Source organism: Thyridium curvatum, assembly GCF_004353045.1.
Source record: "Thyridium curvatum strain D216 chromosome Unknown NODE_38_length_371496_cov_78.080427, whole genome shotgun sequence".
Lineage (NCBI taxonomy): Eukaryota > Fungi > Ascomycota > Sordariomycetes > Thyridiales > Thyridiaceae > Thyridium > Thyridium curvatum.
This window is the reverse complement of record NW_022156793.1, coordinates 162,712-184,463: the sequence shown is the minus strand read 5'-3', so window position 1 is coordinate 184,463 and position 21,752 is coordinate 162,712. Positions and strand designations below refer to the sequence as shown.

Here is a 21,752-nt window from a genome sequence, read left to right as displayed (position 1 = left end):
CAAGTTCTCACCAGGAAGACAAGATGCGACGGTGAGCGCCCAACATGTGGTAAGTGATGCTCAATACAACCCATGCTTGGCATCTGTTTATATGAAGGGTTTGAATAGCACCGTGTGTGACTTACAACGACGAATGCGTCTACGATACTGCCCGCGACAGACGACGACCGGTGTCCAAAGCCTATGTCGCTGCCCTTGAGGACCGCGTTGCCTGGATGGAGCGTAAATTGGGAGACTTCAATACAGGAGTAGAGCAGATGAGAGGACCAGAAGACACCGAACTAGGTGAAGAAACAATGCCGCATCGCCATCCGAATCAATCCGCCGTTTCGTCTCCAGAGCACGAGTTCCTGCAGACAGTAGCTGCGACGTCACAACCTGTTGAGCGATTGCAGGTATGCTGGTTGTGTGTCCTTTGATGATTTATATCTACATGGAACTTTGATCTCAATCTTTACTCTGATGCTAACTTTTTCTAGATCGATAACACGACTGGAGAAGTACGAGAGTATGGCCCGACATCAATGTTCAAGCATCTCAATGCGCCAGATGGGCTTCACTCCAACTCGAGCCAATTTCTTCCGTTGTCCGCCGATACAGACATTCATAATCTTGAACATAGTTCGGGCCTCGAAGGGATACCGAGTGTTTTCGATGATGCAATGCATCGAGAAGCCCTTCAGATGTTCTTCACATTCTTCAACCCCTGGTGCTGGTGGGTTGATGAAAGAGAGTTCAGGAATGACTTGGGCACTATCGATATATCGAATACAAGTTCGATCGTGAAGCGCAGCCTTCGCACCGCCAATTATAGCCCGCTCCTCCATCTGGCAGTTCTTGCCATTGGGGTCATGTATCTGGGGAATCTCTCCTACCCAGACCGAAAGAGCATCGCAGACTCTCTCGCCCGAAAGGCCGTCACCATGTTCGAGGAGGAGATTGAATCCGCTCGACTAAGCTCGGTGGTTGGCATGATGCTTTTGGGAACTCATCACGCTGGACATGCAAGACAAAGCTTGGGCTATGTGTATTCAGGTAATGGGCTTAGGCTCACGAGGATACGTAAGGGTCTCTTGATTTCTCGGTAATGAGACAACCCCAGCTAACTTGTGACCCAATTTCTAGTCGGCTTGGGGATTGATGCCTCCACCTGGGTTGAGAGAGGTCTCATCTCTCTTAGCACAAAGCGCTGGCGCGACCGTGTCTACCACACTGCGTTCATACAAGACAAATTATGGTCTACGTATGTTGGGAGGGCCCCTGCCCCTAATCTATGCCACTGGCGTATGCCATCTCCCACCATCGACGCCGAGGAGGATGCCAGGCCATGGGTCATTGGCTTGGAAAGCACCCCCTCTGACGCGCATCCCAGCTGTTGGATTGCCTCGACATTCACTTGGACCACCAAATTAGCCAGGATCATCGAGCTCATTCTGACTAACATGTGAGTTTCTATGGTTTTGTGTAGCTCACCAGCTAAGACTAATACTCGCGCAAGCTATTCCACCCGACGAGATGCGCATTCAGAGAGTGGGCGTAATGCCAGATATGAACTGAGGTACGTGGCCCGTGTGATTGAGGCCCCAAGCCAGGGGGTTCTGATACCGAATGCTTTGCCTGTATAGCGCCTTGCTCGAGAAGTGGAATGCAGAACTGCCCGATCCGCTACGCGTCAGTCCTTCAATGTTCCGCAGCGGGCAGGGTACAACAACAGTTCTGCCTCATGTTCTGACCCTGAATATGATGTTTCACTTTGCGGTGATTCTCCTCAATCGTCCTGACTATTGCGATATTGCGACACCGCGCAGGCCACGCTCGGCGAGAGACAGTGAAAGCACTACCCCCAGTGTCACTGCAACCGAGAGATGCAATCAAGCAGCGTGAGTTATGGATCTCTAAATAAGCTATGACGGCCAAGAACTACCTATTGAGTGACTTATCTTCCTCTCTAGTACCAAAGTCTTGCGACTGGCCCAGGTTCGTTTCTTCCATCTAAGCCCCTAAGTCACGGTTGAGGCTCGAATATCAGACAGATCGGACTCTCGTTTGACATTTAAATCCAGGTGGCTGACGGTTGAAGGCAGCTATTTGACCAAGCCTACGGGCTACGCTATGCTCCGGTCTCCTTGACTCAGTTCACATTCACAGCGGGAACAATCCATCTCCTTGGGGCAGCGAACAACATTGATTGTGACAACGGCAAAATCACGTTGGTCCAGGACTGCATCTCTGTTTTACATTCTATCGGAGAAACTTGGAAGTGCGCTTTGCAGAGCGGTGACGTTCTACAGCGCCTCTTGCATGACTGTCTGGGAACCTCAAAGAAGGTAATTGGTTTAGGAGGGCGTCAGAAAGCCCCAACCAGTGCTATTGACATTCAAGAAATTTTACAAAGGGATCCGAATGTAGCCCAGCAGCTTGAAAGGCTGGGCTGGGCACCTCCACCGCATCAGCATCAAGAAACGGCTGTACATTCCGGATCTTCTGCAAGGGCACCAGCTGCAACGACAAGCCCGTCGACTTTCCAAGCAGGCCCGGTGAGTTTGTCAATCTGCTTATAGTGATGTATTCTAGAGCAAGACCGGATTCAAGACTGACTCTCAAGCATTGATGTTCAGCCTGCCGATCATCAAATCGCAATAGCTCAGCATACAGTTCTGCTTCCAGACATGGAGATGGGTGATGCTAGGTGGATGTCGCCCCCTGTTTCAGGCTCCACGTGGAATGACGACTGCATCTCATACACCCCGAATTTCTTCCCGATTGAGGATCAGTCACTGCTGGAGATGCTACTGGGCAACAATGGCATGGCGCCCGACGCCTGGGCCAATCATTTCAATGATGCGGCCGGTGACGCATGGCCCGCTGGGTGGGCAGGGAACCCTTCCAATACGAATCGATACCGGATGTGAACAGTTCAGAAAATGAAACACCTTCCCCTGGATCAAATTTACAAGCTTCAACGAGTTAGTCGCATGTTTTCCTCCAATTCAACAATGAGCTATATGATCAAAGGCCCCTGATATAGCCGTCACGTTATTCTACTTGGCCAGTCCCGATACGAGCTCTGAGCTGAGTGAGCAAGGCAGCCAAGAGCACCCAGCAAACTTAGCTGCTCGGCGAGACCAGATTGCCAGGGAGCTTCGGTCAAGGGGAGCAGTCCGTTGTAGCGGAGTGAGTGCCCTAGTCAATACACTCCAAACTTCTGCGGGAATGCACTCCGGGACCAAATTCAGGGGGGCTGTTATCTAGTGATGAAGAGACACAGAGTGATCTTTACCCGCAAGCTCGGTGTTGGCGAGGCATGTTGTCTTTCCACGGGATTTCAAAACCCGGTCCAGACCCACACTCGTCTGGTAACTAAACGCCAATAATTCACCACCCTAATCACATCTCTCCCATGTATGCCAAGATTAGGAATGCTCGTGTTGATAGCCAAAGCTTGATGAATGCTCTTTGATCTTACTACATGTAGTTGACACGATCTGGTTCCACAAACGATCGTTTTCGTATTTTGTAAGCCAGAGCTGAAGCAAGAACAAACACTCAATTCCTAATAGTGCGTGGCCATTATCTCCTGCCCTTTACCAGCACTATGCCTATCAAGATCGATGGAAGTCCATTACGGAGAGCTCTACAGGGTGGGCGGTACGCCTTAGGAGTGCAAATGGTTATGCCATCCGCTCATGTAGCTCGTGTGGTGGCAGGTGTTCCCGGTCTGACTGTGAGTTGCACGCACCAAAACAGGCTTCAACTGAGAAAGATGGGGGTTTCTGATTGTCTACCTTTAAGTACGTGATGATCGACCTGGAACACGGCGGTCTTTCTGATACGGAGATGCACACCGCCATACAAGCAATCGCGCCTTTTGGCGTATCCCCGATCGTCAGACTACCGTCAGGCGAGCCATGGCTCATCAAAAGAGCTCTTGATGCAGGGGCTCATGGTATCTTCGTTCCAATGGTGTCGACAGCTGTAAGTACAGGACGGTGGTCTGGTGTCGACCCACAGAAGACTCTGAGGATGCGAGCGGACATATATGAAAAGTGACAAAATGTGAATAGTAATTGATTTGCTTTAATATGTACAGGATGAAGCTGCCGCCATCGCAAGTGCGGCGCGTTTCCCCCCTGAAGGCACCCGCGGATTCGGTTCGACGTACTCGCGTGACGCTTTTGGCTGGGCCTCAGATGAGGAGTACCGGCGCAAGGCAAACAAAGAGATCATTGTGGGAGTCATGATTGAGACGCGACAAGGGTTTGAGAATTTCGAGGCTATCATCAACACTGCAGGAATTGGTACGTCAGCCGTGCCAAACTAGTGCTCTCACTTCGTTTTCGTATGCTAGAGGGCTCACAAGCGGCTAGATGTCATTTCAACGGGCGAGACAGACTTATGCCTCAGCATGGGATACGAACTTACACCCAACAATCCTCCAAGTGAGGTTGCCGATGCGATACGTCAAATATCTGCCGCGGCCAAAATGGCAAACAAATGGCAAGGCGGGAGAATACGGCCTTCTACTGGCGGAGTGAAGGACATGATGGCTAGAGGGATCCAAATGGTTGGAGTTGGGCTGGATGCGTGGTGTCTCAGAGACGCGTTAACAAACGCGGTCAAAGAGGCTGAAAAACGCGCCGTGAGCACGTAGTTTTCAACGCTGACTCGATTAGAGTTTGGCACAGTGATCCAGGAACTCCAAAGGCTTACCAGTAATTCCATTAATGGCATATATCATCTATCTCCTACCCATCGTCTGCACCGTTGAAACTATATGAATGCTGGCGCACTTGAACAGTTACGCCAGGACGAATCCCCGTCTATAGGTATAAAAAAAACTGAAAGTCAACCAGTGCTTCGAGTGATCTAGAGTTTTGCTAGACCTTTGTCCAAAGTAGTTGCATTGAGTGTGATTCGTCCGAACATGAATCCTGCTACATATGGTGAGTGGCTGCTACATATAGATACTTAGGCTCCTAAATGCCTATACAAAGGGCTAATCCACTACATTCACTCCCGCAATCTTCATCTTGTGCTTGCCCGAAAAGGGGAAGACGGCCAAGGACTAGAGATACTTCAATCTTCCGTAGCCCCAGAGTTACATATTCATTGAGACTTGAAAACTAATAGGTGTACCGGAATGACTTGTTCTGCGGTGATGTCAGCATTTGAACCTTCAGGTAAATTGGTGGCAGGATGTCTCGGCATACCTGCTTGTCCGTCAAGTCTGCAAAAGCATGGGCGGCATTGTCCTCCTCCTGATCCCGGACCGCATCCGCCTCCCTGTCCTTCTGCTTGTTCAGCCACATCAAATATCCACGAAACCCGAGGGACAGAAACGCTTGCAGAGCAAAGCTACCGAGCATCATCCCAACACCCATTCGATACAGCGGCTTGTCCTCGTCGCGGAAGAAGAAAGGCCCGACAATGTTTCCGACACAGTAGGATACCCAGACCATGCCACTGACGACGACTTTCTTCGTTGTTCCAGCTGTATTGGAGGCAATAAGGGCAAGAAGCATAACGTAAGGCGAGTTGTACGCGCCGGTGAGATAGTATCCCAGCAGACGAGGGCCTCGTGCGCCACCGAAAAGAGCAAACTGAATAGCGGTGCCCGCAATAGGGATCAGGATAATGGCGGACATGTAGAACAGACGATTGTTCAAAGTATACGAAATGAAAAGACCAATGACGATATTGACCGCAGTGGAGATGAAGCCGTGGGGCATTGAGAGAAGGGTCGTGTCGAGAGCACCTGGATGGAACTCGTCAGTCAACGAAGACAACAAGAATGTAGTACACGCAACTCTTGATTCCGCTGCTGTAATACAAAGAACATTCTCGGAAGACGAGTGGAAGAACTCACTGAAACCGAAGCCTTTGATGAGAACTGTCGAGAAGGCGTTTAGACCACCGTTGACAATATTTGAGACAAAAGCAAAGAAGACGTAATACCACGTCTTAAAGTCCAGAAGCGCCTCGATAGCCTGTTCCCTCTTGAATTCGCGATTGATCATGCCCGTTTGGTTCCTGCTGACACGAGCCACGGCAGCGAGCCGTTCCTCGTGGTTCAGAAACCACGCCGTAACAGGTGAGTCTGGCAGAGCGAAGAAGAGCATGATTCCCCAGCCGCATGTGAAGGAGCCATACGTTATGTAGAGGTATTGGTAGAGTTTGAACCCAGGTTGAACGTGCCATTGACCGATCGCATAAGCGAATAAGCCGCTGAGGACACCAGAAAGCGAGTTGAACCAGAAGGCGGTACGCAAGGATTGTTCTTCTCGCGTCCACCAGATAGAGCACATCATCTGGAAGGTCGGTAGTACGCAAGCTTCGAAAAGGCCCTGGAAGAATCGCAGGACAAGAAACCCTGCGTAATTCTTGACGAAGCCTTGTCCCAGAACCATGAGGCCCCAGCCGACGCAATTGACCTACAGGCGATTGTTCAGTTCAACTGAAGCCACCCTGGGGGTTGAGTTTGCACTTACTGCGACAACTTTACCAAGAGGAAAGTGTTGGGTCATGTAGGAAACGGCCGGCTGCCAGACAAGAAAGGCAAAGTAGAAGATAGAGGCACTCCAGGAGAACTGGTCGCCACGCATCCCAAGAGCAACCGAGAGGCCATACTATGAAAGAAGCAGTAGCATGTCATGTCAGGGAACAGACATTCGTAACAGGGTCAAGTAGAGTGAAGTGACTCACGTTATTAGCAAAATTATTCGACACCTTGTCCAAGAAGGACAAGACAGCCGTGCATGAGATGAGCGGTAGCAAGATGAAGTCGATCTTGCGCAGCACCCGGCGCTCCAAGGCTGGGGAAAGCTCATATCCCGCATCCAGCTCATTGGCCAGCCCCAGGGCAATGTCACCCTTCTCTTTGGGAGGGGATCCGGCCTGTTTCTCCGAGGCATGTGCACTCTGAACGCTCTGTGCGTCGATGATGGTGTCTGATGGCGCCATGGTGAGGTTGCCGAGCGTGGGTTTCCGAGGGAAACAAATAGATGATCAGATCAGATGATGTAGGTATACGCGATGTCGAGCCAACTCTCAAGGACTCTCGTGAGGAAATGCTCTCATTTATGGGCATGTCGGTTAGACATGGTCGCGAATCCGCTGGCGGCGTCGAGGACCGCCCTATCCAAAGGCCAAGTCCGTGGCTGACAACCTAAAGAGTCCAATTGGATACTTCCCAGGGTATCTCGGGCAAGTCCTCCGCATTATCTCCAGATTCCTGGGGAATTATGTGGTCAAGGGCCTTTGCGGAGAGACGCTGCTGGCTTCGTAGTCGTGACAATGTCCCGCGTTCTCCACACCAGCTTGACTATTAGCGTGCCAAGTGCCCGGAATTCAAGAACCCGTGGATTTTGAAAAGCCGAGGAATGGTCGCATGTGCACTTACAGCGACAGTCTCACACTGGGAAGCGAGACTGTCACCGCCAGGAATTGCGCCAAGTTCGATGAATGGATTCATGTACATAAAGATAACCAGGAGCCGGGCATCCTATCAGCCAAGATGGCTACATCACAAGTGCATCAGAAGCGCTATCTCAAGTCTACTAATCAATTCACCGCTTTGACGCGAGTATTATCACAATCACTATGGCGCCAAGTGCAACTACTCAGGAGCCGGCCTCTGTCACCACATTCGAGGCCAAAGGTGCCGTTGCGGTCGACAAGGCCAAGACCACCCTGGTCAACACTGATGGCATGAAGTATCCCGAGTATGCTCCATACAACGATCCCAACGACGTCTTCCCAGAGCCGGAGCCCTTTGATTACCATGACAGGGCTCTGGATGCTGATCCCGCCATGCCTGTCTTTTACAATGACCACGTCAAAGTGGAAGAGGTACTAAAAGCTACAAAGCGCTCAGGCGCCTAAAGAGTCTCTTGCTAACAAACGACGGTAGCTCACGCCCTACCTCGGTGTTCGTGTGACCGGCCTGGACTTGGCATCTCTCGACAAAGCCGGGCAAGACCAGCTCGCCCTCCTCGCCGCCAAAAAGGGCATCGTCTTCTTCGCGAGCGATGACAAGGTCAAACAGACCTTCCGCGACATCTCCATGAAGAAGAAGCTGGACATGGTGCGCTACTACGGCCAGCTGCATCAGCACGCCGTCCAGCCTCGCCCCGTCAGCTCGACCGAGATCTCGGTCGTGTATCAGGACAACGTCAATACAGTGCGCAAGCACTGGTGGCCCAACCGCCTGAGCAGAGCCATCTGGCATATCGACCAGTCCCAAGAGCGGCAGCCTCCAGGGATGACGTTCTTCTGCTGCATGCAGAGCGACGCCCCGTCTGGAGGCGATACTCTCGTCGGATCCCTCGTCGAGGCGTACGAGCGCTTGAGCCCTGCGATGAAGCAATTCGTCTGTGGTCTCAAGGCCGTACACTCCTCCAAGGTCATGGCCGCCAAGGCGGCTAGAGTAGGCGGTGCCAACAGGAGGCAGCAGGTTGAGTCTGTCCACCCGGTCGTGTACGAGCAACCGGTAAGTCTGCTACTACATACAACATTGAAAATGTAACATCATAGCCTGGGACTAAAACTACCGTTTCTGCTTCAAGGCCACTGGCTATAAATCCTTGTACATCAATCCGGAGCGCATCACGCACTTCGAGGGTCTACGTCACGAGGAGAGCGAGATGCTGCTCAAATTCTTGAGCGACCACATCACCAAAGGCGCGGACTTCCACGCACGATACAAGTGGAGCGAGGGAGACGTCTGTGTCTGGGACCAGGTAAGCGGCATTCCGTGGCTCTGAAATGATCGAACAACACCAGTTAACCATTCATACAGCGGGTTCTCATCCACTCGGCCGTTCTGGACAACATGGAGCATCGCCGGCACTTCATCCGCATCACTGCACTGGCTGGCGTACCCACCCCGGCCAAGTACACTCCATCGGAGCATGAGGACATGTACGCCAAGTAGACTATTACAACTATAGCCTATCCTTCTTCGAAGTAGAACCAATCCAGATTGAAACCATGTACATAGATAATTATGTTTGGTCCAGGAAGGACCAGACAAAGTCCAATACAAGCAAATGCACCACGCAGTGATTAGATCTACTGGCAGAGCCAGACCCGAACGCTTCATCGATAATTAAAGAGCGAGTTGTATCAACATCTCAAATCTCGTGCTCAAAACTTGGGCGTATTGTAAAGATCCGCAGGATCTGAAATACACAAATTGTCAGTACATCATCCTCAAAGTCTCAAGACAGAGGTATAACAAGTCAACATACCTTTACCCTCCCGGGAGATATAACCCTTCACACCCTCCCTCATCCTCTCCACCTCTCCTACCAACTCCTCAACCCTTCCCCGAACCTCATCATTCCTCTCCGCCCCGGCACCCACAGCCCATCTCGCCACGTCGAAACGGCTGACCACATTGACGAGCAGCATGTCAAACGGCGTCGTCGTGCTGCCCTCCTCCATGTAGCCCCTGACCGCCATCCGCGCCGTGCCCTCGCGGCCAAACAGAAGACCCCGCAGCTCCGCCGGGTAGCCGTGGTAGTTGAACAGCACCGGCGCGTCGGCGGTGAAGAGCTCGCGGAAGCGCGCATCGCTCAGCGCGTGTGGGTGCCCGCTGCTCTCGGGCAACAGGACCATGAGGTCCGTGACGTTGAGCACCCGCACGCGTAGCTCTGGGCACAGGGAGCGCAGCAGTTCGGCGGCCTTGACGACTTCGAAGGTGACCTCGACGCCAATGCCGACGAGCACGACGTCGGGGCCCGGGTGAGGAGGAGCTGCCTCTGTTTGAGACTGTGTGGAGGAGCTGGGAGCTGGGGTGGAGGCAAAATGCCAGATGCTGGCTCCGAGGCGGCAGTGCTCATCGGCCTGGTCGGGCGAGAGGTAGACAGAGGTGGGCTGCTTGGAGCCTATGATGAGATTGACGTAGTTCTTAGAGCGGAGACAGTGATGCACTGTGCTGAGGAAGCAGTTGGCATCGGGGGGGAGATAGACCTGTCTTGTCAGTCTGTTTGATCAGAACCTTCAAGAGCTGGGACTTACTCGGGCTGCTGAAGGTTTGATATTGAGAACCGCGCCAATGAACGAAGGATTCTGGTGTGAAAACCCATTGTGTTCCTGTCGTGTCCAGGTGCTGGTCTCGATGTAGTTGATCGAGCTCAAGTCGCCTCTCCATTTGACGTCGCGCGCAATCTTGCTGAATTTGGAATACTGCACCATCATGGTGTGAACAATACCTAAGAATGACTCGTAGCTCGGGAAGATTCCCGTGCGGCCGGTGAGGGTGTATCCCTGAAGGAAACCCTGACAGCAATGCTCGGATAGCACCTCGATGACGCGACCACCATTCGCACGAGAGTACTCATCCCACTGGAAGTCGCGCTGGGTGTGGTCGAGAACTGCATCAAGCTTGTTGCTCTCTAGCTCGTCGGGGGAGAAGAGCCTGATGCTTGAAGGGTTCTCCTGAAAGACTTTGTCGAGAAACTTTCCAGTAATCTTCATGCAGCTATTGTCCTGCCCCTTGGAAACGGCAAAAGGGCGCCAATCTGGGAGTTTCAATGCCTTGTAAGGGTCATAGGAGACTTTGACCTGGCCAAGCTTCTTCCCGTCCTTGGAAGGAAGTGTTTTGAGGATCGTATCGATCGGCTTGCCGTTGGGCAATAGTCTTTCGATGTCATACCCAGATAGCCACTCCTTCAGATCTGCCAGCTGGGTCTTGTCGGACTTGGCCTTGGGCAGAGGCACCTGGTGGGAGCGGAAAGACCCTTCTATGATCTGTCCGTCAACCGCCTTCGGCCCCGTCCAGCCTTTGGGTGTGCGCATCACGATCATCGGCCATCTCGGTTTCACGATCGGTTTACCAGAGCGAGCCGCGCCCTGGATCTTTTGAATCTCGGCGACAGCCCACTCCAACGAACTGGACAAGTCGTCATCAATGTTATCAAGGTCCTCGACGATACAGACCTGATAGCCATAGCCACTGAACAGTGCAATGACCTCCTTGTCATCCATACACCCGAAAATTGTTCTCTCGCTGATCTTGAAGCCGTTGACGTGAAGTATGGGCAGTACGGCACCTGACTCCTTCGGATCGAGGTACTTGATTGCATGCCACGCTCTAATAGAAGAATTAGCAAGCTCTCTTCATGTCTGCAAACGGCTTTTCTAGTAGTCCTTACGTAGCAGTTGGACCCGACTCGGCCTCTCCATCACCCACAACACAGGTGACAATCAGATCGGGGTTGTCCATGACAGCTCCAAACGAGACCGCCAGAGCGTAGCCCAGCTCCCCGCCTTCGTGGATTGCACCTGGTGTCTCGGCATTGATGTGGCTACTCACACGTATCAGCATATATTTTCGCCACCGAAGCGTCTCGCGACATACCTTGGGAATCCGCCTGGGACCGAGAATCTTGTGATCAGGTTCCGGAGGCCCTGCTCGTCGCGAGCATACTCGCCAGGGTAGAACCTCTCAAGCGACCCTTCCAACCAGAGAGCAGCCAGAGCAGCCGGTGCACCATGGCCCGGACCGATGACATAGAGCATGTCTAAGTCCTGGTTGCGTATAATCAAGTTGAGATGAGCCCATACTAGGATCAAGCCCGGGCAGGTCCCCCAATGGCCTGGTCGCTTGTTAGTGCCTCCATATCATCCACAGCTCAGCGCAACATCCTACTGACCCAACAGTCGTGGTTTGATGTCGTCAAAGGATAGATCGGAATCTAAGAGGACATTATCTCGCAAGAATATCATAGCTAGCGGGTATAGGTCAGCTTCCGGGCGCGAATGGATATCATTCTGTCACATGGTCTCTCACCAGCGGCGATGTAGCAGGCCGCCCTGCGAAAGTCGCGCACCGCATCTCGGTCTTGAGCAGATAGTGGCTTCTTCTCAAGCTGCACAGCGAGCTGCGAGACATAATCTGGGAGATGAGACGGTAAGGGCGGAGGGTTGGGTCTATCTATCACTTCGCCAGGCATTTTGGCGATATGAGGCTTGGTGTTCTCACTGTGTAGGCTTCAAATTGCGCAAGGCGAAAACAGACAGGTGAAGTGATTTCTCACGATAGTAGATACGAATTCGGTTGGGTGTTGGGTCACAGTGTATCATTAAGCTATCTTTCTCCTACGTAGGTGATGTACTCGATTGTTGGGTTTGGGAATCGGATGAAAGCACACTGTCGTTGGGATGACGTCAGAGACCATTTCGACGAACACCATTCAGCATTGCGCTTTCCATCTTTTTGTTTGATAAATGAGGAAAAGCATTTTACAGAAGACATATTTCGAGCCAGGGCAATATCACATATATACCATAGGCAGGTATGCCGTGCATGAGATTGCCACGCAAAACGCAAAACGCGAGTCGCTGTTACTCCCTAGGGGCTACTCAGTGCCAAGCAGACGTTTTAATTTCATTCGAGCCACAAGCAGAGGGTGATCATCCTATTCAAACCTGGTGTCAAGCATGCAGACAGGCCTTTCGACGCGGTGAATCTGACTAGCAGAGGAAATGCCACTGGTGGATTCTACCCGTGACCATCAACCTAATAGTGAGGAGGCAACGTCGCCATATCATCGGACCGTCATCTCTTGTTCCTTACATGCATATTGGTTGGTTCACTCTACGCGTCAAACGCCTCACAAGTACTTTTAACGTGAATTTCGATGTCGATCTCTCGCCGTTTGAATCGAAAGGGCTGCGACAGCCCGCATCCCGAAACAATGACGTACTGCTCAGGTCCAGCACCCGGAGGTTTCTCCGGTAATGTGGGTGCTCCCATTGGGCCGCCGGCGCCGAGCGGCAAACGCGGCCCCACCGAGCCGACCAACGGGCCCCGCAAGAAAACAGGATTTCTTTCACCAGCAAGTCCAAGTGTTGAGGAGACGGATGACCACTGTTTACATAATCCCCGACAGCCGATGGTGTTGGGAGCCAGCAAAGCACGTGTCTCCGCAAGTCGCATCTGCTTTTGCGAGCTGTACGTTCAGGCTGGTGGACCAAGAGGGTGTGGCTGAAATTGCCAGGTAGGCGCTAGGAAGAGATAGCAGCACACGCGCCGCGCTTTTTGCCGACTCGGATGGTTGCTACGCAGTTCAATGATAAGCAGCATGTACTATGAGGTACCATGAGCTGAATTTGATATTTTTATTGTCGGAACAGACATTGCTTTGACAACCTGTCAGCGGTGCAGGACAACAGCGTATTTATTGGTTAGAGCCAGCGAATGGATTCTCATGCGGGGAAATGGCAGAAGACTGTGCCCTTGTGAGCCTCCATGGCAGTAGTAAGGTTTCTCTCTCAATATGTAAGGGGCACTGGCCTCTCGACAAGCACTGCCTTGACATAAGTATGTAAAGTAGTACTAGCTAGGGCTCTTGCTCGCGGCGAGACTCGGGAGGCTGCGACACGCGACTCGGCCTGCAGGCTCGCTCCGCGCGACACGGAAGGCAGCTCCATCAGCAAGCATGTGAAGTACGGTGCGATGATGGATGCGTCTTGAGCAAATTCTTCGAGTCAGGCCTGCGAAATGCAATACAAAACGCCTGGGCAGCAAGACGGAAGGCAGCCACGCGATGCGCGCCAACGGCGACAAGAGCGGCTCAAGCAAAATCCGCCTGGCGGTTATTGATGTTGCGGTCCAACTCATGAGGCATTGCTGTTCCCTCGCCTCCATTAGGTACTGCGCGGAATTGTTCAGCGATCTTCATGCTAATCACCATGCACATGCGTCGGAGCCGTTGTTGATCTCCCGATGTGTGATTCTGGAGGAGCCGGACCGGCAGCGTGATAGCGAGCCCGCCGATCTCGACTCCGCTCTGATCGGCTGGCCATGTGTCTCGCATCCCAAGCCATCAGACTCCAGTCATGTTGGGCGTCGAGATAGACAGTCTCGACAGTGCATATGGTCCACGAGAGGGATCATCTTGGCAGCTCAGTGACGTCTGTCTTGCGGGCTGTCATATCGCCTCTGGGCTTTGGGCCTGCCGAGGACGATCTCCTCTTGCTTGTAACGTAGCGGAGAACATGGGGGCTCGGGGGGTAAGTGCGGGGGGGGGGGTTTTACTGGACCCTTAGCGGGAACAACCCTGCAGATTAGTCGGTTAACGGCTGCAACAGTGGGGGCCAGAAACACTGGACAGAAACGAGGTGTGGCAGCCAGGACGCGCTCAGAAGCTGAGAAGCAGGTTTCTCAGTCGCCGGGCGGCAGAAACCCCCGCTTCAGTAGATCGAAACGCGGATGCGCTCGAACTGAAAACGGGTCAAGTGGTGGTCGATTGAGTGCCGAGAGTCTTGGAGCACTGATGTTTGACGATGCGATCGGAGACACAGGTGGGGAAGAGGGAGGAGGTAGTGAGCATGTGAAGGGTCTCTCTCTCAAGTCGGCGGTCGGATATCAGGGACGAGCAGGAAGATGACTGCAGTGGACACTTCTTGAAGACAAATTACAGATACTTAGATTGCTGCTGCTATTTTGGTGATATTGCGGCTCAGTCCTCATCGTACATGTACATGCCTAGAGGCGATCACGAGGACCGCCTTGGGGTGCTTGGGGTGTCGGCATGACCGCTGGAGGAAGGCGGTAAAGGAAGCAAGGGAGCTGGCGGCGCGGGTGACCTCTTTAGGCAGGCGGTGTGGGCGCTCTACTCTACCTACTTTACTTTAGGTACAGTCGCGGACGGGCCTGCGACGGTAAGGGATCGTCCACGGGATCAGCAGCCCGGCTGTTGAGAGATATGATATCTCGACTCGGGAGGCGGTCAGAGCCCTTCGGCGACTGGGCGGCGACATCTCAAAGGGAGGGGTTTGGTTTGGTTGTACGCCATGACAGAATGATTCTGCGTATCGCGAGGGCTTATTGTCCTCCCTCTCCATCATTCCATTCCAGCCCATCAGGTGCACCTGCCGAGAAAGGGCGGGGAAGGACAAGTTGAGTCTGACGAGAGGCACGAGAGGCACGAGAGGCAAACCTCCGTGATATCTTCGTTTGCCCAGTTGGTCGAATGGAGCACAGTCAGCGCCGCCACACGCGAGGTTCTTGTTCACCGCCCTCGGGGCGAGCTGTCCCTTGGGCTGACTCAGTTCGAAACCGGCCTGTCAGCCAGCCCTATGCGGCGCAGGTCACCCCTCCACCCCAGGTCGATCGGTATCACGGGGAGAAGAGGAGAAAGAGTTGCATCGTCGTAAAAAGCCTCATTGGCTGGGGCAAAAGGGCGGGGGTGATGGGATGGGGAGCATTGGGCGACAAATGTGCGTGAGAGAGGTGTCGCATGTCACGTCGAACAAGCAGACAAAAAGACACAAGTGGTCAAATTCAAATTCTACGTGTAATCAATCCACTGGCGGCCTGACATTGTCCCCGGATTACACACAGTCTGGGCCATTCGAGACAGGCATTCCAGCGGGCCAGGCTGCCCAAAAGTGTAGATACAGCACGGTAGCAAAGAGGAGAAGCGACGTGTCTGTCCCGAATAGGCAACCTGGCTGCGCCGATCCGGGGCTTGGGAAACGAAATTGATGGCTGATGGCTGATGGTTGGCTGTTCGGTGTCCTCCTCAGCCAGCCGCTCTCATTCGGTCGCGGGAATGGCAAGTCAGCTACTTGTACCTATGGTTGACCTTGTATGCCCACCACCACCACTGCCTCCTCCAATCCTCCTCCTTCATCAGGCACCCCGCAGCCTGCAGAGCAGAAGATCGCGCAGTTGGCATGTAGGAGAACCACACGTAGCATTTGGCCGGGGAGCCTCCTGCCGGGCTGGGCGGCCGGGCAGGCAGCCGGGCAGAATCAGAGTGTGCCGAATCGAGGTATAATAAAGAAGCGATGCTCTTTGAATAGCAACAATAGCCTCAATCCCTTTTCGAACTTGTTCGTGATCGGCTCTCGTGCACTTTTCCCAGTCCTCATCCACTTACAAGGACCAAGGACCCCCAAGACATTGACTACCTTGACTGCATGCAACGAGGGAAAACTCCTCCGCCGCAAGATTATCGTGACGATTGAAACAAGACAAAAGCCCCTCTTTTGTCAATCACTGCAGACGCAGTTCATGCAGATTTGCATCATCAGTAACACAAGGAAAGCGCCACCGCGAACCGCCGCCTTCAGTCCAGTTGCGCAGCAGGCATTGAACATCAAGTGCTGTGTGCCGGTCTCGCCCCGTCCGTTGAAGAAATCCCACCAGATTCCGGGTCCCCACAGCACCGGAGTGACGATACGATAGGGCTTTTTAGCGTCGGGAATCAAGGGTCTGACCAAGCCTAGAAGCCATCCATTTCTGCGCTGACAGGCGGGAAGCTTGGGGAAGCAGAGGACCCCAGCGAGCTTCTACTTGTAGCGTCATTCCGCCAAATCCGGCAATTCCTACGGACTCTCGGGGTTTCTGACCAGTTTCAGGGATCCTCGTCGTGCTTGGAGAAAGGAGTGTAAGGCAACGTCTCATTTGTGCCATCACCGGCCTCGATAACTGGCATCAATAACGTCATCCGCTGACGAGAGAGACAAGAGCGGCGACGGGAAACAGGGACCCCTCGTTCAATCTCGCCCGCTGGACCCCCAGTGCACGTCACATCATCGACAAGGGCCCTGCTGCCGGCAAGGAGATCCGCCCAAGCGCTCACGCCACAGCGATTGGCTCCTCTTGGTAGGGGACCCGTTGTCGGAAAAGCCCTGCCCACGTCGATCAACCGTACAGAGCCTCTGCCGGTGAGGCGGGATACACGACAGCAGACTAGTCCACACACACCGTCCGTCTTTGTCGTGGCTCAACGACAAAGAGAGAAGAAGAGCATTTGGACTGGGTGGCCGGTGAAACGGTCTCAAAGAGGACAAAGGCTGCTTTGTTCACCGCGCGCGAGTAGCCTGCACCTATCGGTCGGCTCCGGCTCCAGAGAGCCAGGTCGGCAATCCACACAAGGCATCCCGGGCGAAGTAAAACTGCCTGCTCAGGTAGTTCAGAGAGACGGTTCGGGACTGCTGGTCCAGAACATCGAGTAACTTTGGCTCTATCGCTCTGGTGGCGCTGGAAGAGTGGAGCCCGAGCCCACAGCAAGCAACTGAGGGTCGGATAGGGCCCTGTCAGCTCGTAGGGATTTCCCATTACAGGTTTTTGTTCCAGGCGGGCGACGCCTCCGCCTGAGCCCCATCGACGGCGTCATTGTTGCGCACTTGCATTGGGGACTCGGCCTTGGCCCTCACGCCTCGACGCCTCCCACCATCGCCCATCGCCCCGGTTCCTTGTCATCCCGCACCGCAGCGAGTTTGAGGCGACAGGCGAGAAGAAGAAAAAGATCCGATATTCCGGGGGCTCTCGAATTGCTTGTACCTTGTAAGACTGAGAGGCAAGTAGATTGAAATTATATCTACTTGTGCTTGTCCGCACCCGCCCGCCGTCGTCTTGTCGTCATTTTCCTCTTCCTCCGTAACTACACAAGGAACGAGACCCTGATCAACAGAGCTGCTGGCCCAGATCGATCTTCACATTCACATGCAACGCTTGAGTACTTGCACTGGACGACTCGACCCGCAAACTTCGCCCTGCCTCGGAGTCGCCCGCCTGCGCAGCCTACCTATTTAGGTACCTAAGGTACCTAAGCAAACCGCTTACCTAGGCCTCTTTTTCAGCGCACCGCATTGGTCGCGTTGGTGCCGACGCTTGCAGGCGATTGGTCCCCGACCGAGCTGCACCGGGAGTGCGCTGACACACAACACTCCCTCCCCCTACTCACTCATAGACGAGTCACCATTTCAACACGAATCAGTTGAGGCAAATCTCGGGCTGACTCTCCCACGACACGAGTGCCCAACAAACGAGCCGTATTAAAATACCTCTTCGTTTGCTTCGAGGCCCCAGTCCGAAGAATTTTTCATTCTAGAAGTCTAAAGCACACACTCCTTGATTGCACGCCTGGGAAAGCTGCGAACAGCACACTTTGACGGCGACGAAAGCATCTGCCTAGCTACCTACTCGCTGCCGATCGTCTGCATGAACAGATAACAAACAACAAAGGCACAATACCCTTCTTGTCCAACGCCCGAGACACACGAAACCGGTCTTGGGGAAGCCAGACCGCCTTACCGCCTACTTATTGTGCCGGGTTCCCCAATCACGAGACAGCGTCGCCTGGCTATTGATTTACCCCGCGACCCGAGGAAGAACCCCCGCCCCTCTCAGTCAGTGGACCATTGAACCATCACCTGGCCCTGGTCTTGTTTTTCCCGTCCTACCCCCCCATCTTCGGTACAGCAGAGGCACGAGAGGCAGCCAGTAAACCCCGCGTTTTCCGGCAAACTCATTCTCCACCAGACCTTTTTGCTCTCCTCTCTCTCTCTCCACGCTTGACGCGCGCGGGTCACCGGCCACCCGTCCAGCCACCTCGGGTCAATTGAACAATAAAGGACAGCCACCCAACCTTAAAGCAGGCCGCCGACACTACCGCGTGGCCGCCAAACCTTGCATACCCTCACACAACACGGACACACACCACACACACACACCTCAGACTCTCGCCGCCGATTGATCGTCGCGCCCGGTTTGGTTTGGGGTCTGTTGGCTTAACAAGACCAAGCAAACCCGTGCGCGTTGTGTTCGTTTCGTTTGTTTGTGTGCGTGTCTCGTTGCTCCTTTGGCTCCATGAGTTTATCTAGGACATGAGCACCCACAGCCATCGCACGTCACGGAAATTCTCCAACTCTCCAACTCTGCATTCCAGCACACCGGCGACCAATACCGCCGTCGACGACTTACACCGCAGTAGCGCGCCGGCAGACAAGAGGACGCGTTGCCATCCACCACCACCACAACAACAAAATCAACCATCGTCGCCGCTCTCCTCCCAGCACCACCACCACCACCACTGCTTCACCTACACGAGGAGCTCGCCCTACCGGTCGCCGACGACGAGAACTTCTACCTCTGCTGCGTCGACTAGATCGCCAGCGCCACCGCAGCCGACGAGAAAGCGCAGCACCACCACCACCCATACTACCGCCAAGATGCCGCACCAGCCACAGACGTCCCACCCGGACCAGCACTACTACCTCTTCCCCAACATGCAGACCCTCGACCCGGCGCGCGAGATGGAGCTGCAGCTGCAGGCGCAGCCCTGGATGATGGCCACCATGATCGAGGACGACGACCTGACCTTTGGCGGCAAGCCGCTGAGCACCTGGTACGAGGAGGACCGGAGGCGGTACAGCGTCGGCGACGACGGCGCGCCGTCGCTGCCCGAGTTTGCCGACGAGGAGGAGGAGCAGCGGGGCCGGCAACGGGTAAGTTCCTGGGATCGCGCTGCAGATCTGTGGACATGCGCACACATGTACTAACGAGGACCGACGCAGGACCGCCCGCACTACCAGCATCACAAGTCTTCGCACGAGCACCACAAGAAGTCGCATCATCATCATCACCACCACCAACACCAACATCATCACCACAAGCCGCACCACGAAGAGAAGAAGCACTGAACAGCGCGCTCTTCTCTTCCTTCCCAACACTCTACACGCAATCGCGCGCTCTGGTCCCGCAGCGTGGTTTTGCTTTTTTCGACAACAGCATTCTTAGCGACAGGACCTGCTCAAAGCAGGCATGATGTGATACGCAACGCTCGCGCGAGCGCTCACCTGGATGTGGAGCGTCGAGATGCGCTTATAGACTTTTTTTGATACCCCCCCAACCCGTCCCTTCTACGGAAGCTGCCTGCGCACCACCATTTCCACTGGCTGGTTACGTCCGTGGTGCATCATGACCACCTCACAATACTAGACTTTGGTCCAACAACCGTCACTCACAGGCATCCTTTTTCCAGCGATTTCACGTTTTGGAATCTGTCTGCCTCGGGAATTGCTTTTTCCGCGCATCTGCATTTATTTGGGAGTTCTTTCACTATTTCGGTCTCGTCCAGGTATATACCCAGCTACATATCCCACCTAGGAGCCATCAAATTTTCCCGGTCTTTCTGCGCAACTTGCATCTTTCCCAGGCAATATCTCTCTTAGTCTCTCTCTCTCTCTCTCTCTCTCTCTCGTCGTCTGCAAGCCTCGGCATCAAACAGCATGGCATTCTGGTGCATACCCTTTCATGTTAGATTTTGCAGCGGGAAGACTGGGCTGGATTTCGTTTCCGGTTAGCATAGGTTAGGGCATAATCACACCTATCGCGCAGTTGAAACTGTACTCTGTTGTTGGGATGTGTCAAATCTCCATATCAATAGAACGAGCCTCGTATGGCTAGAATTGCCCAAACTGTCGGATATAACCAATTCTTGTTTTGTCTCGTGCATTTCCCCGCGATGGGTGCCTCATGGTTGATCGGCTAGACCTCCTACTCGGAGCAGACACAAGCTTCTCGTTGACATCAATGTGACATAGGTGCCTCCCATCGGGGCTGAGCCGGGTTTTTTGTTCAACAGAAGCTTGACAGGTTTGGCGCGTCGATCATCCCACGTGGCAGAGGCTGGAGATAGTGACGTCAGTGTAGCTATTTCCAGCCGCCTGGGTGCTCGGCACGAAGTCCCGGAAGTCTCGAGCTATCTTGCCTGCGCTGCGTTTCCCTAAACTGGCCTCTCTTCAGAGCCGGGACACGAATTCGTGATGCAGAAGCAGAGTAAGAGTACTGCGCGAGAATGGGCAGTGCGTCTGTTTCGTATTTGATAGTGTGAAAAAGTAAGCCTTGCGGCCCCGTTATCACGAGCGAGCGTCTTGCCCGATGCGGACAAGAGCGCGAGTCGCGCCCAACGATATTCCCGGATCTGGCCTTGCTGTGGCGTAGCCGCTTGCCTGATTCAGCATGGTCAGAGGGGGAGCCGCACTTCCGTTTTGACATGTCACGAATGCCAAGATATGGGACCTACCTAACGTCTGTTTGTTTATAAGATGTTTTAAATCCGTGGCTGTGGGGATGATTGATGCCATGCGAGAATTGCATCTCGGGCTATGAATCGCGGTGGCATCCTACATGTAGATCCGTGTGGAAGACGGTTCAAGGCTGTGTTAAGCATGGAAGATTCAGTGTGTGCCAGCATTGAGGAACAGAGGTTGGCACGAACGACAGCGGCAGCGAGCAGCAAATACATCGACGACGATGCGATCATCATGAACTTTGGGAGCGAGAGTCCGGGCTACCTCTGCCATCTCGCTCCATCTACTTGGTTGGCATTTGATTGCTGAAGTATCTACTTGTACTCCGCAGCACAGCGATTAAACTGCTGCCTGCTTGGTCCCAAGGGTCAGGATTACCTTGTGGCTGTTGCTCCGGAATCCCTGCTGGCAGGGCTACGCTAGCTCGCGCGGTGTTTGCCCTAGCGAATGCCCCAGACGCACGGGTGCAGCAGCATCTCCGGGATCTGATCGAGGTAAATCTGCAGATTGACTTGGAAGGATTCCCGTTTGTTTCGGCAGCGGGCCGACGGCTTGGCAACAGATGTCGGTGTTCGACATCTTCTGCTCGGGCAGACGCAGACTGCCATGCCAGGTGCTGGTGGCATTTAGGAAGGGAAGGAAATAAGAAGAAAAGAGAGAGAGAGAGAGAGAGAGCTGGTTTCCTGTGGGAGACATGGGGTAAGACTTGACATCCGTAGCCAGCTCGGACATAATGCTCCCTAAAGCGGGTAAGCGGCACCAGGCGCAGTCCGTCCCAGATTTTATGACGACTACATGAGACTAGAAATGCTCTTTTTTCCTGAGCCAACCAGACCGCCACAATTGCAATGGGGTTTTGCTGTCCGAATCCGAGGCCGGTCGAAGCAGGGACTGGAACGTACGTTGGGAAGCGCGCT

General features: G+C 53.7%; 6 protein-coding genes across 6 annotated transcripts; 4 read left to right on the top strand and 2 right to left on the bottom strand.

The window, feature by feature from the left end:
* Positions 1 to 23: 23 nt before the first annotated feature.
* E0L32_006604 (uncharacterized protein) lies at positions 24 to 2,912 on the top strand (the record flags this gene model as incomplete). Its single annotated transcript, XM_031141255.1, has 9 exons — positions 24 to 31; positions 161 to 395; positions 480 to 1,062; positions 1,126 to 1,444; positions 1,499 to 1,558; positions 1,626 to 1,880; positions 1,953 to 1,977; positions 2,410 to 2,537; positions 2,606 to 2,912. 9 exons carry the CDS (start codon positions 24 to 26, stop codon positions 2,910 to 2,912), a joined length of 1,920 nt encoding a protein of 639 aa, XP_030994670.1.
* Positions 2,913 to 3,595: 683 nt separating this feature from the next.
* Positions 3,596 to 4,651, top strand: E0L32_006603 (uncharacterized protein; the record flags this gene model as incomplete). Its single annotated transcript, XM_031141254.1, has 4 exons — positions 3,596 to 3,724; positions 3,793 to 3,975; positions 4,091 to 4,298; positions 4,368 to 4,651. The coding sequence occupies 4 exons, from the start codon at positions 3,596 to 3,598 to the stop codon at positions 4,649 to 4,651; spliced, it is 804 nt and encodes a 267-aa protein (XP_030994669.1).
* A 472-nt stretch (positions 4,652 to 5,123) lies between these two features.
* Positions 5,124 to 6,960, bottom strand: E0L32_006602 (uncharacterized protein; the record flags this gene model as incomplete). The annotated part of the gene is made up of 4 exons (XM_031141253.1): positions 5,124 to 5,150; positions 5,211 to 6,431; positions 6,489 to 6,626; positions 6,703 to 6,960. The coding sequence occupies 4 exons, from the start codon at positions 6,958 to 6,960 to the stop codon at positions 5,124 to 5,126; spliced, it is 1,644 nt and encodes a 547-aa protein (XP_030994668.1).
* A 639-nt stretch (positions 6,961 to 7,599) lies between these two features.
* Positions 7,600 to 8,932, top strand: E0L32_006601 (uncharacterized protein; the record flags this gene model as incomplete). The annotated part of the gene is made up of 4 exons (XM_031141252.1): positions 7,600 to 7,848; positions 7,910 to 8,488; positions 8,565 to 8,738; positions 8,798 to 8,932. The coding sequence occupies 4 exons, from the start codon at positions 7,600 to 7,602 to the stop codon at positions 8,930 to 8,932; spliced, it is 1,137 nt and encodes a 378-aa protein (XP_030994667.1).
* A 212-nt stretch (positions 8,933 to 9,144) lies between these two features.
* E0L32_006600 (uncharacterized protein) lies at positions 9,145 to 11,957 on the bottom strand (the record flags this gene model as incomplete). Its single annotated transcript, XM_031141251.1, has 7 exons — positions 9,145 to 9,179; positions 9,249 to 9,972; positions 10,021 to 11,095; positions 11,157 to 11,309; positions 11,363 to 11,600; positions 11,658 to 11,732; positions 11,795 to 11,957. 7 exons carry the CDS (start codon positions 11,955 to 11,957, stop codon positions 9,145 to 9,147), a joined length of 2,463 nt encoding a protein of 820 aa, XP_030994666.1.
* Positions 11,958 to 18,972: 7,015 nt separating this feature from the next.
* On the top strand, positions 18,973 to 19,540 carry E0L32_006599 (uncharacterized protein; the record flags this gene model as incomplete). Its single annotated transcript, XM_031141250.1, has 2 exons — positions 18,973 to 19,248; positions 19,307 to 19,540. The coding sequence occupies 2 exons, from the start codon at positions 18,973 to 18,975 to the stop codon at positions 19,538 to 19,540; spliced, it is 510 nt and encodes a 169-aa protein (XP_030994665.1).
* Positions 19,541 to 21,752: the final 2,212 nt, after the last annotated feature.